The sequence below is a fragment of the Ochotona curzoniae genome, unplaced genomic scaffold, assembly GCF_017591425.1.
Source record: "Ochotona curzoniae isolate NIBS_2020 unplaced genomic scaffold, NIBS_Ocur_1.0 scaffold_4701, whole genome shotgun sequence".
Lineage (NCBI taxonomy): Eukaryota > Metazoa > Chordata > Mammalia > Lagomorpha > Ochotonidae > Ochotona > Ochotona curzoniae.
This window is the reverse complement of record NW_024467122.1, coordinates 20,438,090-20,451,838: the sequence shown is the minus strand read 5'-3', so window position 1 is coordinate 20,451,838 and position 13,749 is coordinate 20,438,090. Positions and strand designations below refer to the sequence as shown.

The 13,749-nt window shown below is 39.3% G+C and overlaps 1 protein-coding gene across 2 annotated transcripts in view; it reads right to left on the bottom strand.

Moving 5' to 3' along the window:
* Positions 1-5,064: 5,064 nt before the first annotated feature.
* L2HGDH (L-2-hydroxyglutarate dehydrogenase) overlaps positions 5,065-13,749 on the bottom strand; it is a 48,242-nt gene continuing 39,557 nt past the window's right edge. Inside the window, exons 10-11 of one of the 2 annotated variants that reach the window (XM_040969175.1) lie at positions 7,305-7,517; positions 5,065-5,212 (exon numbers count right to left, since the gene is read on the bottom strand). In XM_040969175.1, coding sequence (XP_040825109.1) covers positions 7,322-7,517 — 196 coding nt within the window. In that variant the 3' untranslated portion in view covers positions 5,065-5,212; positions 7,305-7,321. Of the gene's footprint in view, positions 5,213-6,499; positions 7,518-13,749 lie in introns of those variants that run through there. The other variant, XM_040969176.1, reaches the window with a different exon arrangement.

The following is a 13,749-nucleotide window of genomic DNA, read 5'->3' as shown; positions in this document are numbered from 1 at the left end:
TGTATTCAAAACTTTGATGAATGGGGCCAGTGTGTTGGCTCAACAGGCTAATCTTCCCACTGCCAGCTGATGCATCCCACAGGGCACCAGTTTGCATCCTGGCTGCTGTACTTCTGAACCAGCTCCTTCCAGTGTGCCTGGGAAGGTACCAGAAGAGGACCCAAGTCCTTGGCCATTGCATCCATGTGGCAGACTCGGAAAAGGATCCGGCCTCCCAGCTTTGGATTGGCTCAGTTATGACCATTTAGGAGGTGAACCAGTGGATGAAAGATCCCTTATTTACTTTCTTCTTCTTTGTAAATCTGCCTTTCAAATAAAAATACATAAAGTATTTTTAAAAACCACACTGATTAGCTAAGAGTAATCATGAAAAAATTTGAGCTTCATTATAAATATTTGCTTCAAGCATGAGAAAAAATTAGCATTAAGCCTGTGGATGCTGTAAGAGAGAAGCTCTAAATATAAATAATAAAAGTTAAATCATAAAGTTCAGCTAGGATTAGTATTCTAATTACAGTGATAATTAGTATTTAATTACTGTGATGCTTTTATCAAATTTATTGTGACTTTTGGGAGATCATTTGAATGACCCAGGCACACTTCACTGAAAAACATTTTCAAGAGGGACTTACTCAATATTTCTCCCACTTACTCATACTTCCTCAATTTATTTAAAGCTACAGAGGCTGCCAGTCAGTAACAAACCAAAGCAATACCACAGGAAACAATAAATGTGGCTGTCACTTTCATGATTCATTGTCATTACTAGCTCTGTTTCTCTAGGTTCACCTACCTAAAAGAAATTAGAAAAAGCACTCAGTCAACCTTTGCCCTTTGACCCTTCAGTGAGGCTCAAACGTAAAACCATCTCCCACCTCCTCATTGGAGAGCATCAGAAAAAGATCCAAAAGATTGATATATTTATCATGCTCCCCTCTCATGCATTGTGTTTTTGCTATGAATGAGATGGGTCTTCAAAAAGTTGATGAAAAAATGAAATAAAAATAAAATTCAAAATGAGTTTAATTTAGTTTAAAATGTTTTCAAATTTATATATACGAAGTTTCTCCAAAAATTCATGGAAAATATGCATTTTGAAACTTCTGCACATGGATTTCAGTATTTCTTGCAACAGAAACAAACAAGCGAACAAACCCTTATTTTTCAGTTCTCCTTCCCTACATTTTTGGGAGTACCCTTGCACTATCTGTCTTTGAATGGCAATTGTGTTGCCTGATGCCCCTTTGGTATGATGACAACACCAAGGTCAAGCAGATATTGCCACCATATCAGATGGTAACTCAGGTTTGATGAACGTGGAAAAGGATGTTCCAGAAACCAACTTCTATAATGAAAATGAAATGGAAAGACACCATTCAAGTGCTTACTAATTATGGCATTGAAACAAAATCTAAGTCCGCATAGTGGAAAGCTGCACTGTCAGCCAGGAATGTCTGCTCAGTATTGCTCCCAGCTCAGGATTGGTTTGCCAACAACCATGTAAATAAACAGATCCAGATTACAGAACAGGCACTACTTAGTTAAGAGACAAGAAATAAAATATTGACTTGCTTACCCCAAAGTGTTAACAAGCTTGAGTTATTTACTATTTGTGCATAATGACTGTGATGGATAGAATATATGGCAGGTTATATACATTATTCCCTCCTACAGTCATAGAAATTAGAAAGCTAAAAGCAGTATTTCCTGACCTTCTGTGCAACCAGGATTTTGGATGTGACTTAGGCTCTATCAGATGTACTAGTTTCAGGTCTAGAAGGCAGAAGTGAGTTGGAAACTGCAAATTGCTATTTCTGCTGGCAACTGCTAGACTCGCTGTGGCAGTTCTCTGTATGTGCATCCTGTTTTGGAAGTGCATTCTTGGCAGCCTTCATTTGTAGTGTGGCTTTGGGACTTGTTCCTGAAAGTCTAACCTACAGTCTCCTTCATCAGTCTTCTAATGATTAATATGCCTCAGAATAAATATTTTCTTATTTAGCTATAATGGGTTCTACTCTTTGCAACTGAACTCAAAACAATTTTCCACCAACAAAAATCTCTTTCCTCAGGAATACACAATGTAATAGATCATACCATTAATCCACAAAAAGTTGTTTTATAATTGTGATGCTTTATCCACTTTGTTACTCAAACTTCAGTTTTTTTAAATCAAATGCTTATTTATTCTATATTTAGGAAGAAACAGTGTGATTTTTGGGTGTGTTTCATTGATACTGTCTGCTTGAAAACTTTGTTTCTCTTCTTGAAAGCTGAATACCTTAGGATGATCCTTCAGATTCCCTTCAACCATGTAGTTATCAACTGCCATGTCTGGATAATAACTCCCACTGTTACATATTTATTCTGCAGAAAACCTCCATCCTCTTAACTGGAAATGCTGGTAGAACCTTGAAATGCTTCAATGACATGTCAACCTTCCTAAACTGACATAGTACTTACATTTAAAAAATTATTTTCATTTTATTTGAAAGGTAAAGAAGTAAAAACAGACAAAGAGATCTTTCATCCATTAGTTCACTACCCAGACGCCTGAATTAGCCAGGACTGGACTGAGCCAAACCTAGGCGCTAAGCTGCAACTGAGCCTCCTGTGTGAGAGGCAGGGACCTAAGTATCTGAACCATCATCTGCTGCCTCCAAGTGTGTGCACTTGAACCAGAAGCATAGCTGGGACTCCAACCTAGGTACCAAGCAAGCAGTATTTTATCTGCTGTACCAAGTACCTTCCCCTCACACAGAATTCATACTCGATTTTACTTTTATTTTCAAAAACTTACCAAGAAATTCTGGTGAGCAGTCTAACTTGGAAGTACAAAGTTCTAACATGTAAAAGTAATTGAAAAAGGCAACTTAATATCTCTGAATTCCAAAGCACAGAGTATTAGAAGACGATATTTTCTTTTTGATCTGTTAAAATAATCAACATGTTTAGTTTTTGGTGTTTAGAAGGATCTAGGCAATGAGAACTTTGTACCTTATCTCAGCAGGAGTGAATGATGAAGCATCAAAGAGAAACAGGAGGAACCAGGCATTCTAGGAAATAGAAACTGATATGTGTTCAGTGTGATTAGTGAAGCTTGTCCCCAGTCCTATGCAGATATCCAAAAAAATTTTTTTTCAAGGATTTTTAAAAAATTTTTATTGCAAGTCAGATATACAGAGAGGAGGAGAGACAGAGAGGAAGATCTTCCATTTCATGATTCACTCCCCAAGTGACCACAAAGGCCGGTGCTGCGTCTATCTGAATTGCAGCCAGGAGCCAGGAGCTCTTCTGAGTCTGCCATGCGGGTGCAGAGTCTCAAGGCTTTGGTTCATCCTCAACTGCTTTCCCAGGCCACAAGCAGGGAGCTGGATGGGAAGTAGGGCTGCCAGGATTAGAACTGGCACCCATATGGGATCCCAGTGTGTTCAAGGCGAGAACTTAGTCACTAGTCCACCACGCCAAGCCCTGATATCCAAAAATCTTACTCACAAATTAATACTGCTTATGTTGTCAGTAGACAAATTTAAGTAAAATTACATCCGAAAAGAAAGAATCACTACTGTAGCCCTTTCATCCTACTATACCTTATTAAGAGAACAAAATCAAAAGGAGTGGTTCTCAAGATAGCATTTCAGGCAAAATCTAAGTGAAAATTGAAGTTCTCTAGTAAAAGAGAACTGACTTACTGAGCTCTTTCTTTAAGTTGTGCATCCTAGGCAAACCAAGGCATGCCATCTCATATCTCTTCTGCCAAATTTAGATGCCAAAGTTTCTCATCTTCTCCAAGAGGCAGGAAAAAAACAATACTTTCCAAGATCTGAGGCCAGAAAAAATAGAGCTGTTTGGTTTTCACCACTGCTCTTCAGGGATTTGGGGCTTCATTTCCATTCTTCAGCTCTTTAATGAACATGAACTATTTGAAAACAACTCTAGGCAGCTTTCTCTATCCTAGCTACTTTGTCCTGTCCTTGTAAATCCTGATGAAGAGATTTCAAAAATCCTCTATGTGTGCATTAAAAGTTTAGTGACTGAACTCACGATTGCTACTCAAAAAATATTTACAAGATCTTTAGATGATGACATATACTCCAAAAGACAGAGAAACATTTGACCAAAGAAGTCTAGTCATAGATCAGGGGTCTGGGAGTATAGAGTCAGCCCTTCCAGGCTATGGACATTAGTGTACATTCATAGATGTGCTCATTCGGACAGCTCCCAGGCACAGCTATCAGGGTGTGATGGTCTCTAGAAGTTGGCTCTACAAAGTCTCACGTGTCACAGCCTGGTAATATACATCACTCTCACCATTAGCCTTTGAAGAAAGTTCTAAGAGATAGGCCAGTAGGGATATTTCCAAGTGGCCTCAGGCTAACTGGAACTCTCCCAACAGTAAAAGCAGTTCCCCCAATGGGTCAAACTCTCAGAGGATTTCAGGAAGGACTGATTTACACATCCACCTATGGCTGTAAGAGTTGCTTCATAATACAATCACCAAAAATGAACTTGCTTGTGCTCTGCGAGCTCCTGTGAATAAAAGACTCTGAAGCTAAAATCCAAAATGCTTCACTTTTAACTCAAGAGATAAAGCACCACATTTTAAAAATTATACTTAAATATAGAAGTGGGGTAGTTGTTGTTTGGCTGCTACATAAAGCCATGATAATGTATGTCTTAGACATAGAAAGCTAATTTGAGTAAAAGTTTTCATAGACTTTAAAAAGATGTTCTCCACAACACCAAAGCTCATTAAAATATTTTTAATATTAATATACATTTTCTCTCAGATAATGCACAAAACTTTTAAATATTATACCAATATTAAATAACAAAACTCTATTGATACAAATAGTAAATGCTTTACATAGTATTCCACATAATTCAAAACATTTTTAAGAAATTTTTCATTTATATTTCATGGGAGTATAACAGATTCACAGGGAAGGAGGAATGCATCAATCTTGTAATCGATTTTTATAATTTCAGTTTTTCACAGTTTGGTGTGTATGCAATCGTACTGCTGATGATAATATTTTCTGCTTCTTGGTTGCCTTGTACTGGATCAGAAAAATCATCTCTGTGCTGTAGTTCTTGTGACAATGAGTTCTTATGCAGGACCCTTGGGGTGCTCTGTGAGTGGCTGCTGAGAGTTTTCAATGCGCTCATTCCAAGTGTTGCATAGTATCTGCCTGTTACAATCCCATGGGATGTGCTATTTTTTGAACATAAGCTAATGAGTATCCATTCAAATTAATGGATGAGGTAGCTCAACCAATGTAATCATCATGTCTTGAAAGGAAGGGAAAAGGTAGAAGCAAAAGTTTTTCCTGTTAAAATACACATTGCTCTCACTGATTCATCACACAACTTGTAAGGAACAGAGAAAAATGAAGGGTTGATCATTGAGAGAGCCTGTGTGAGAGAATGGGGTTCTATTACACAGGCTTCCCTGCCAGGCTGCCATGTTTCCATTTCTGTTTCTATTTTCCAATTTCTAAACAGGAAGAAACATCTTAACAGATAAATCATACACGTTTACACAGAATACAATACAGCACCAGTTACCAACTTTAAACCCTCATGCAGAACACATGACTATAAGGCACTTTCGCGGCTGACAAAAGTGAATGCCTCAAAGCTAAGGGATGTACCAAAAATGAAGAAGTAGCCTCAAATAAGTTCACAGAAGCCCTGAAAAGTCACATAGGTAGGACTCATTAGTGATCTTGATCAACATCTTAAGGAACCCCACTGTGACTGAAAAACAGATGAGAGAAAAAATATTTCTTTAAAGATACAATTCTATACATCAGGATTCTGATTCCTAATAAGTCCTGCCAGTTCCAGATCCTTTTAATTTCTTGATCACGGCAGACTGCATATGGGGCTGCTGTCTGCACTTAGGAGTGACACCACACTACATCTGCTATGGAGAGACCAGGAATTGTAGAGGCTTTGAGTTTGTTCTGCAAAGTGATTTTTCACAAATATTATGGCTAAGATAGAATCTAAACTGCTTTAAAATGCAAAAATATGAATCTTTTCTTAAAATCAAGAATATTTTTAGAAAATCTGTTCTGCACAGTATTTCTCTCAAATATTATAGCAAAGATAGAATTTAACTTAAAAATGTGAAATTTCATGTATTTTTTTCAAACCAAGAATATATTTTAAAAATCTGTTTATTGGGTCCTAGTCCGATATCCTAGTGGTTAAATCCTTGCCTGGAGTATGCCAGGATCCCATATGGACGCTGGTTCATATTCCAGCTGCTCCACTTCTCATCCAGCTCCCTGCTTTTGGCCTGGGAAAGCAGTTGAGGACAGCCCAAGACCTTGGGACTCTGCACCTGTGTGGGAGACTTGGAGGAAGTTCCTGGCTCCTGGCTTCAGATGGGCTCAGCTCCAGCTGTTATAGTCACTTGGGGAGAACCAGTGGATGAATCTCCTCTCTGTCTCACCTTCTCTCTGTAAATCTGACTCTCCAATAAAAATCAATAAATCCTTTTTAAAAGAATCTGTTTATTTGTTTTGAGAGGCTGACACAATGGGAGAAAGAGAGCTCTCACCTGTTGGCTCCACCCCTCAAATTCCTTCAAAAGCTAGGAAGCAGTCAGGTCAAACCCAGGAGCCAGGCACACAATCAAAGATCTCCGTGAGTGGCAGTGATTTCCTTATCCGAGACATTGCCTGCTGTTTCTAGGAGCTATTTAAGCAAAAGGCAGAACTCGAGGAACCTGAGCAGCAATAAAACTTGCTCACTGGGAGACAAGGGTATCTCAACCAGCATCTTAACTGCTATGCCAAAAGCTCACCCCCTCAAATCAAGAATTATTAATTTTAACTACAAATATTGTTCTAAATAATGTGAGCTCTTCTATGACTCTTCAAGATTAAAAAAATTTTTTTTCCAATCTATGCTATACCATATTTTGTCTAAAAGAAACTGAAATTAGGTATCATAACACTAAAAAACTGACTTAGAGAAAAAAAAAATCTGTTCTTATGACTTCATTTCCTAAAATTCTAAAAGAGTCAAATAAATACTGTCTGATTCACAATTGGTAAGGACAGAGTATTAGCAAAGCCAGGCATTCAGAACAAATACAACTGTATTATGTGCCTCTTTATTCACAAAGAAAATGTACCTTAATTAAAAAAAAAAACCACTTGTGTTACATCATTTTAACAATTCAGTGGTACTCTTTGATCTAAAAATGTGTTTTGAAAAAACATTTTCCAAGATTAAAATTGAAGGATGCAATTAGTACACAGCTGTTGCTGATGTGAGATTATAGCACATACCTAGCTCCTTTCATGATTCATAACTCAAATCTTTGTAGTACTTCATCTGCAATCATTTCAGAAATTGCAAGGGAAGAAGTGGCAGCGGGGGAAGGCGCATTTCTCACATGCAGAACACGACTTCCAATATCCCCAACTCCTCCATCAAACACAAAATCTTCTACCAGATTCCCATCTCTGTCCAGGGCCTGCGCTCGCACCCCAGCTGGACCTCTGTGAAAGTAAGAGCCTTTGTTAACTAACACAGAGAGGCTGTGGTCTGCAAAGTATTCTTAGAGTAATAATATATTTTTTTTCTCCTAAATGTACAATCTGAGGTTAGCCAAGGGCTGTTAGGGTTAGATGTTTCCTTATCAGAGAGCACAATGTCTATAAAAACCAATACAGTCAACTATAAAGACATACAGTCAAGAGCAATCCTGACAATCTCTTAACAGGTCATATGCACAGAGCGGGGGTGGGGGGCCTCAGAGTGGAGCAGGAGGACAGGAGGAGGCTTGTATCCCAACCCTGGAGACTCCCGGATCCTCACCAAGGACTATCAGTACAGGCAACAAGCACTATATCCCAACTGCCAAGGACACCTCAGGGAATTGGAGTGCCTTTGGAGGCTGAGAACTCTGGGGTCATCCACTCCAGTTTGGATCTCCCACATGGGATGGAAGAAGCCCAAATTCTTCCTTGCAGGAGCCAATATCATCGGAACAACAGCCAGGAACCCTGAGCGGTCCACAGAAGCAGAAGAACAGTAAACTTCCTCCAGGAATCAGGAGAGGAGCTTTCTCCGGTCCTTACTTAGTTCCAACTTTGGATCCCTACCCTCTCTTGCAATGACCATCAGGGTCACTCTGAAGCCCCTCCCCCCAAAACAAAACAACAACAAAAATAGATTAGATAGATAGAGAACAACAAGGAAAGCTTAGTAACAAACAGGAAACAGTTAGCCTGGACTCTCATATTCCTTACTAGGTAGGAAACAAAGATTAGTTACTCCTCACTAAGGTATTGAAGATTTCTCTGCACACCCCTCCTAAAACTGTTCTGTGCCTCAACTGTTGACATATGCCTTGTTAGAGTTATAAGCCCACATGGACTATCCCAAAAACTACCAAGTTCAATAAAAACTATGCTTCAACACTATAAACTGCTAAATACTAAAATGAAAATAGACACGAGACAGCTTAATAGTACCCTATAGCCATTTTAAGGTGTATAGCAGCTAGTTGTGTATAAACTAAAATTGAAATGTCAATGAAATAATCACAGGATGTGGTTAAGAACTTGCATTTGCTAACATATTGGTCACTCAATACCATGTCAATTAACTCCATAAGGTTGTAAACTGTTGTTGATGTTATGTTGTGGCTTTTAATTGATCGGGATGATATTCTGCCAGCTCTGCCTTCAGACCAGAGATGGTCTCCCAGTGAAACTGTTGAATTTATCTGGACAATAAGATGCTGGACATTATGCAAAGTACATGCTTGCAATGAAATAATTATGATTGAACTTGAACTGTAATACTGCAACAATATGGAGGAATCCACCATGGGGGGAGGGTACAGGGAGCGGTTGGGGGAATCCCAGAGCCTATGAAACTGCATCATAAAATGAAATGTAATTAAAAAAATGTAAAATCACAGAATAAGGCTAAACAAGACATATGAAAACTATAAAACAATTGATGAAGAACTTGAAAAAAAATACAGTAAATGTTTTTCAAATAAGTACACAAATAAGTTACTTAAAAACACCTGATCTTTTCCAAAAGCAGTAGACAGATCATGATCTAATTGGGACAGATATAGGCTATTTGTTGTTATTATTATTATTTTTTTTTTACAGAAGATTATTTCTTTGATAGCCAGTCATGTAGAGGAAGCGACTGAGCTTCCTTCTGCTAGCTCACTCCCCAGGGCCAAACAGCCAGCGGCAGACCAGGCCAAAGCGAGAAGCCAGGAGCTTCATCCAGGTCTCTGCTGCTTTTCCCAGGCCTTCAGCAGGGAACTGGACTGGGTAGTGGAGCAGCTAGGATAGGAACCGGTGCTGGTATGAGATGCCAGCATCATGGCTGGTGTCTTTACCTACTATGCCACAACAGGTGAGGGTCCCAAGGCTTTGGGCAATCCTTAGTGCTTTCTCAGGCCACAGGTGGATGCAGAGCAAAGCAGCCAGTATATAAACTGGCATCTGTATGGGATTCCGGTGTTGGAGATGGATAATTGGCCAACCGAGCCATCATGCCAGGCCTTAGACTACCAAATTCTTTCGTGTTCTTTAGTAAGTAAGGCTTTTCTTTGTAAAATTGCCTGTAGACTTTCCCCTAAGAACACTTCAGCTTAGCTAACATTACACTTGATACCTTAGATAAAATAAGCCATCATTGTCTTAAGGGCAAGGACCACGTATGAGGCAACTGTACCTCACGCTCATACTGAGATTTGTGTTTTACACATAGCAGGTATTCAATAGGACTAGAAACTTTACTTTTTAAAAAACTGTTATTTATTTATTTGAAAGGCAAAATGACAGAAAGGAAGAGGTGGGAAGAGAGAGGTGGGAGGGGAGAAGTCAGGAACAGAGAGAGGGGAGTGGAGAGGAGGAGAGAGGGAGAAGTAGAGAAACAAGAGGAGCAGGGGAGGGGGAAGGAGAGGCAGAGGCAGGAGAGATATCTTGCCTCTATTTGTTCACTCCCAAGGGGTCACGGGAGCTGGCACTAGCTCAGGTTGAAGTTAGGAGCCCAGCACTCCATCCTGGAATCCCACCAGGGTGCAGGTTCCAAGCACCTGGATCATCTTCCTCTGCTTCCCCAGGCACATAAGCAGGGAAGTAGATCAGAAGTGGAGTTGCCAGGACTTGATGCAGCATTTCCATATGGAATGCCAGACACTGTGAATGGCAATCCAACCTGTGCTCTGTCACAATGCTGGCCCCTGGGTTAGAAATCTTAAATTTAGAAAATTCTAATCTTTCTTTAATTCTATTTTAACAACTGAAACACAACTTGGCAGATTACTATCTGCAAATTCAGCTACATTTCATTGAGTGCTATTAGTAGCTATATGTTCAGCAACATTTATTTGTCAGCTTGAATGGAAAATTCATCCAGAAGTTAATCTGTATTCAGAAACTAGAACAGGTAAATATGAAATAAACTGCATTCGTTCATCTGAGATTGCAGTATTGCATTGTTCTCATGTGACAAACATTACATTATGGGGAAAAGAGCTATGAAAGCTACAACTGACATCTATGGCTAGTTCAAACAAGAGATTCTATTATTTTATAAAATTTACAGGAAGTCTTGCAATCCTGAAAATATAAATCTACTTGAAAAATAATTAAGTTGGGGCCCGACGCGGTGGCGCAAGTGGTTAAAGTCCTCGCCTTGCACGCCCGGGATCCCATATGGGTGCCGGTTCTATCCTGGCAGCCCCGCTTCCCTTCCAGCTTCCTGCCTGTGGTCCAGGAAAGCAGTCGAGGATGGTCCAAGGCTTTGGGACCCTGCACCTGCGTGGGAGACCCAGAAGAGGCTCCTGGCTTCGGATCGGCATAGCATTGGCCGTTGCGCTCATTTGGGGAGTGAATCATTGGACGGAAGATCTTCCTCTCTGTCTCTCCTCCTCTCTGTATATCCGCCTTTCCAATAAAAAAAAAAAAAAGAAAAGAAAAAAAAGAAAAAGAAAAATAATTAAGTTGGTATGATGAGGGAAGTAAACCATTGTTTAATTCTCAAATGTGAAGAAGGTGGGTATTTTTTTACTTATCTTCAAACTTAATAGACTCTGATAAGATAATACAGTTTTCTATACCCAATTTTTAAATTTTGTTAAAGATCTGGCTTAGGGCTCAGTTGACTATTTCGAGCTTTTGTGAACACTCCAAGAGGACATGAATAATATAAGTGCTCGGTAATGGGGACAGAGGCCTCCAAGTGTTTTATGTTATTCAAATCTCCTCATCCATCTTTTTATCAATAGATGCAACTTAAAAGTCAAAAAGTATAGTCATGGTCTTGTTGATTCCTGCTTGCACATTGGCTAGGTTTGTTTTCCTCTAAATTTCATTTCTATTATAAACATCAACTTTATCTCTGGTAAAATCTCTAATAGGAGGATACCACAAAAATTCACTGAAAATGGAATTTAAAATAAGATTACAGTGGTCCAAAAAGTTTTAAAATTAATGCACATCAATTTTCAAAAAAATGTCTATGGAAAAGCACATTTCTGTAAACTTATCTCTAATTTTTATAACTTTTTTTGTGGTACTTTCATATAATGTTAATCTTTAAGAATATTTTTGCGGGCTGGGTGGCGTGGCCTAGCAGCTAAAGTCCTTGCCTTGAATGCGCAGGGATCCCATATGGGAGACGGGTCTAATCCAGGCAGCTCCACTTCCCATCCAGCCCTGCTTGTGGCCTGGGAAAGCAGTTGAGGACGTCCCAAAGCTTTGGGACCCTGCACCCACGTGGGAGATCTGGAGGAAGTTCCTGGCTCCTGACTTCAGAACAGTGCAGCACTGTCCGTTGTGGTCACTTGGGGAGTGAATCATGGGACAGAAGATCTTCCTCTCTGTTTCTCCTCCTCTCTGTATATCTGACTTTGCAATAAAAAAATAATAATAAATCTTTGAAAAAAAAAGTATTTTTGCCCAAAAGTGTGTACTGCGTGTATATGTTAACCACATGATTCATACACATGCACATATATGTATTTAAAGATTTATTTGTTTATATTGAAAAGGCAGATTTACAGAGAGGAGAGTCAGAGGAAAAGATCTTCCGTAGGTCGGTTCACTCCCCCAGAAGCTGCAGCAGGCAAAGTTCAGGAGCCAGGAACTTCCTCCAGGTCTCCAGGTAGGTGCTGCAGTCCAAGGATTTGGGCTATTTATTGCTTTCTTGGGCCATAAGCAGGGACTTAAATGGGAAGTGGAGCAGTTGGGACACAAAACGGTGCTCATATTGGATGCTGGCACTTGGAGGTAGAGGATTTGCTTATTGAACCACCGTACCAGCTCCTCTGAAAGCGTATTTTATCTAAAGTGAATCTAGGACTCATCTTTAATACTGTGTTAACACACAAATGGATTTCTTAAAAAAAAAAACAACAACTAACAATCTCTGCCTTAACTACTGAGTTAATTATACCTATGCTAACTTTAGTTACTGATATGTGTTTTTTACCATAACATTTTAAGCTATTTAACCTGATGTTTCTAAGATTTCTAGCCAACCCCTTCTTGTTTTTTTTATATTCTTTTTTACTTCTCTTCTGATTTAGAGATCTATTTCCATTCATATTTGCCTTTATCCTGAATTTGATGTCTTTTTGTCAATCTTAGAAAACTCGTAAGTATTCTTGTTGCAGACTGTTATCTCTTCTCAATTTCTGTTGAATTCCTTTGTGAGACAGGCTGCAATCTTTTCATTATTCTTTCCCACATCTTTTAACTTCCATATGATGCAACTGTATCACAGTACTGCTCTCTAAATTTTCTTTTTAAAAAATATTTCCCATCTGCTGGTTCATACTCCAAATGTCTGAACAGCTGAGGCTACGCTAAGCTTGGTTTGTAGCCAGGAACCAAGACATCCATCTATGTTAACCACCTGATGCATCACCTGGTACCTCCGAGTAAGCTCATCAGCAGGAAGTTGGAATTAGGAGCTGAGATCCAAAGCAGGCATTTTGATATAAGGGGTTTCTTAATTGCTACGCCAAATGCCAAGAATTCCTTTGAATTATTTTAAAGAAAATCCCCAGATGCAAAACTATTTCACTTTAATTTTATATTTACTTATTCTAAGGGAATCCTTTAAAAAAGACAACAGGGAATGGTGCCAAGGTGTAGTGGGTTAGGCCTTTTTCTGTGGTGCCAGTATGCTAAATGGACACCATTTTGAGTCCTGGTTGCTCCACTTCCAACCTTGTTCGACTATCAGGGAAAGCAGGAGAGGAGGTCTCCAGTGCTTGGGTTCCTGGACTCACGTGGATGACCTGTCAGAGGCTCCTGGTTCTCAGCCTCAGACCAGTCTAGGCTCTGGCTGTGGTGGCTATTAGGGGAGTAAACTAGCAGATGGAATATCTGTCTCTCCTTCTAGCTTTGTCTTTCAAATAAAAACAAACAAACAAATAAATATGAAATAAGAAGCCAATAATTGCTGCGTATTAACACTATGCAGTCTGTGGTCAAATCCCAATTTTTCACTTTGTCTCTAATTTACTTGAAGTGATACAGGAAGAGAAAGAGGCAGAGGTATTGAGGACGGAGGAAAGAGTTGATCACTCTGAACTAAGATCTACACAAATCTGGAACAGTTTTTTTTTTTAAAGATTTATTTATTTATTTATTTTACAGAGTCAGATATACAGACTAAAGAAAATACAGAGAAAAAGATCTTCTGTTTGCTGGTTCACTCCCCAAGTAGCCAAAACAGCCAAAG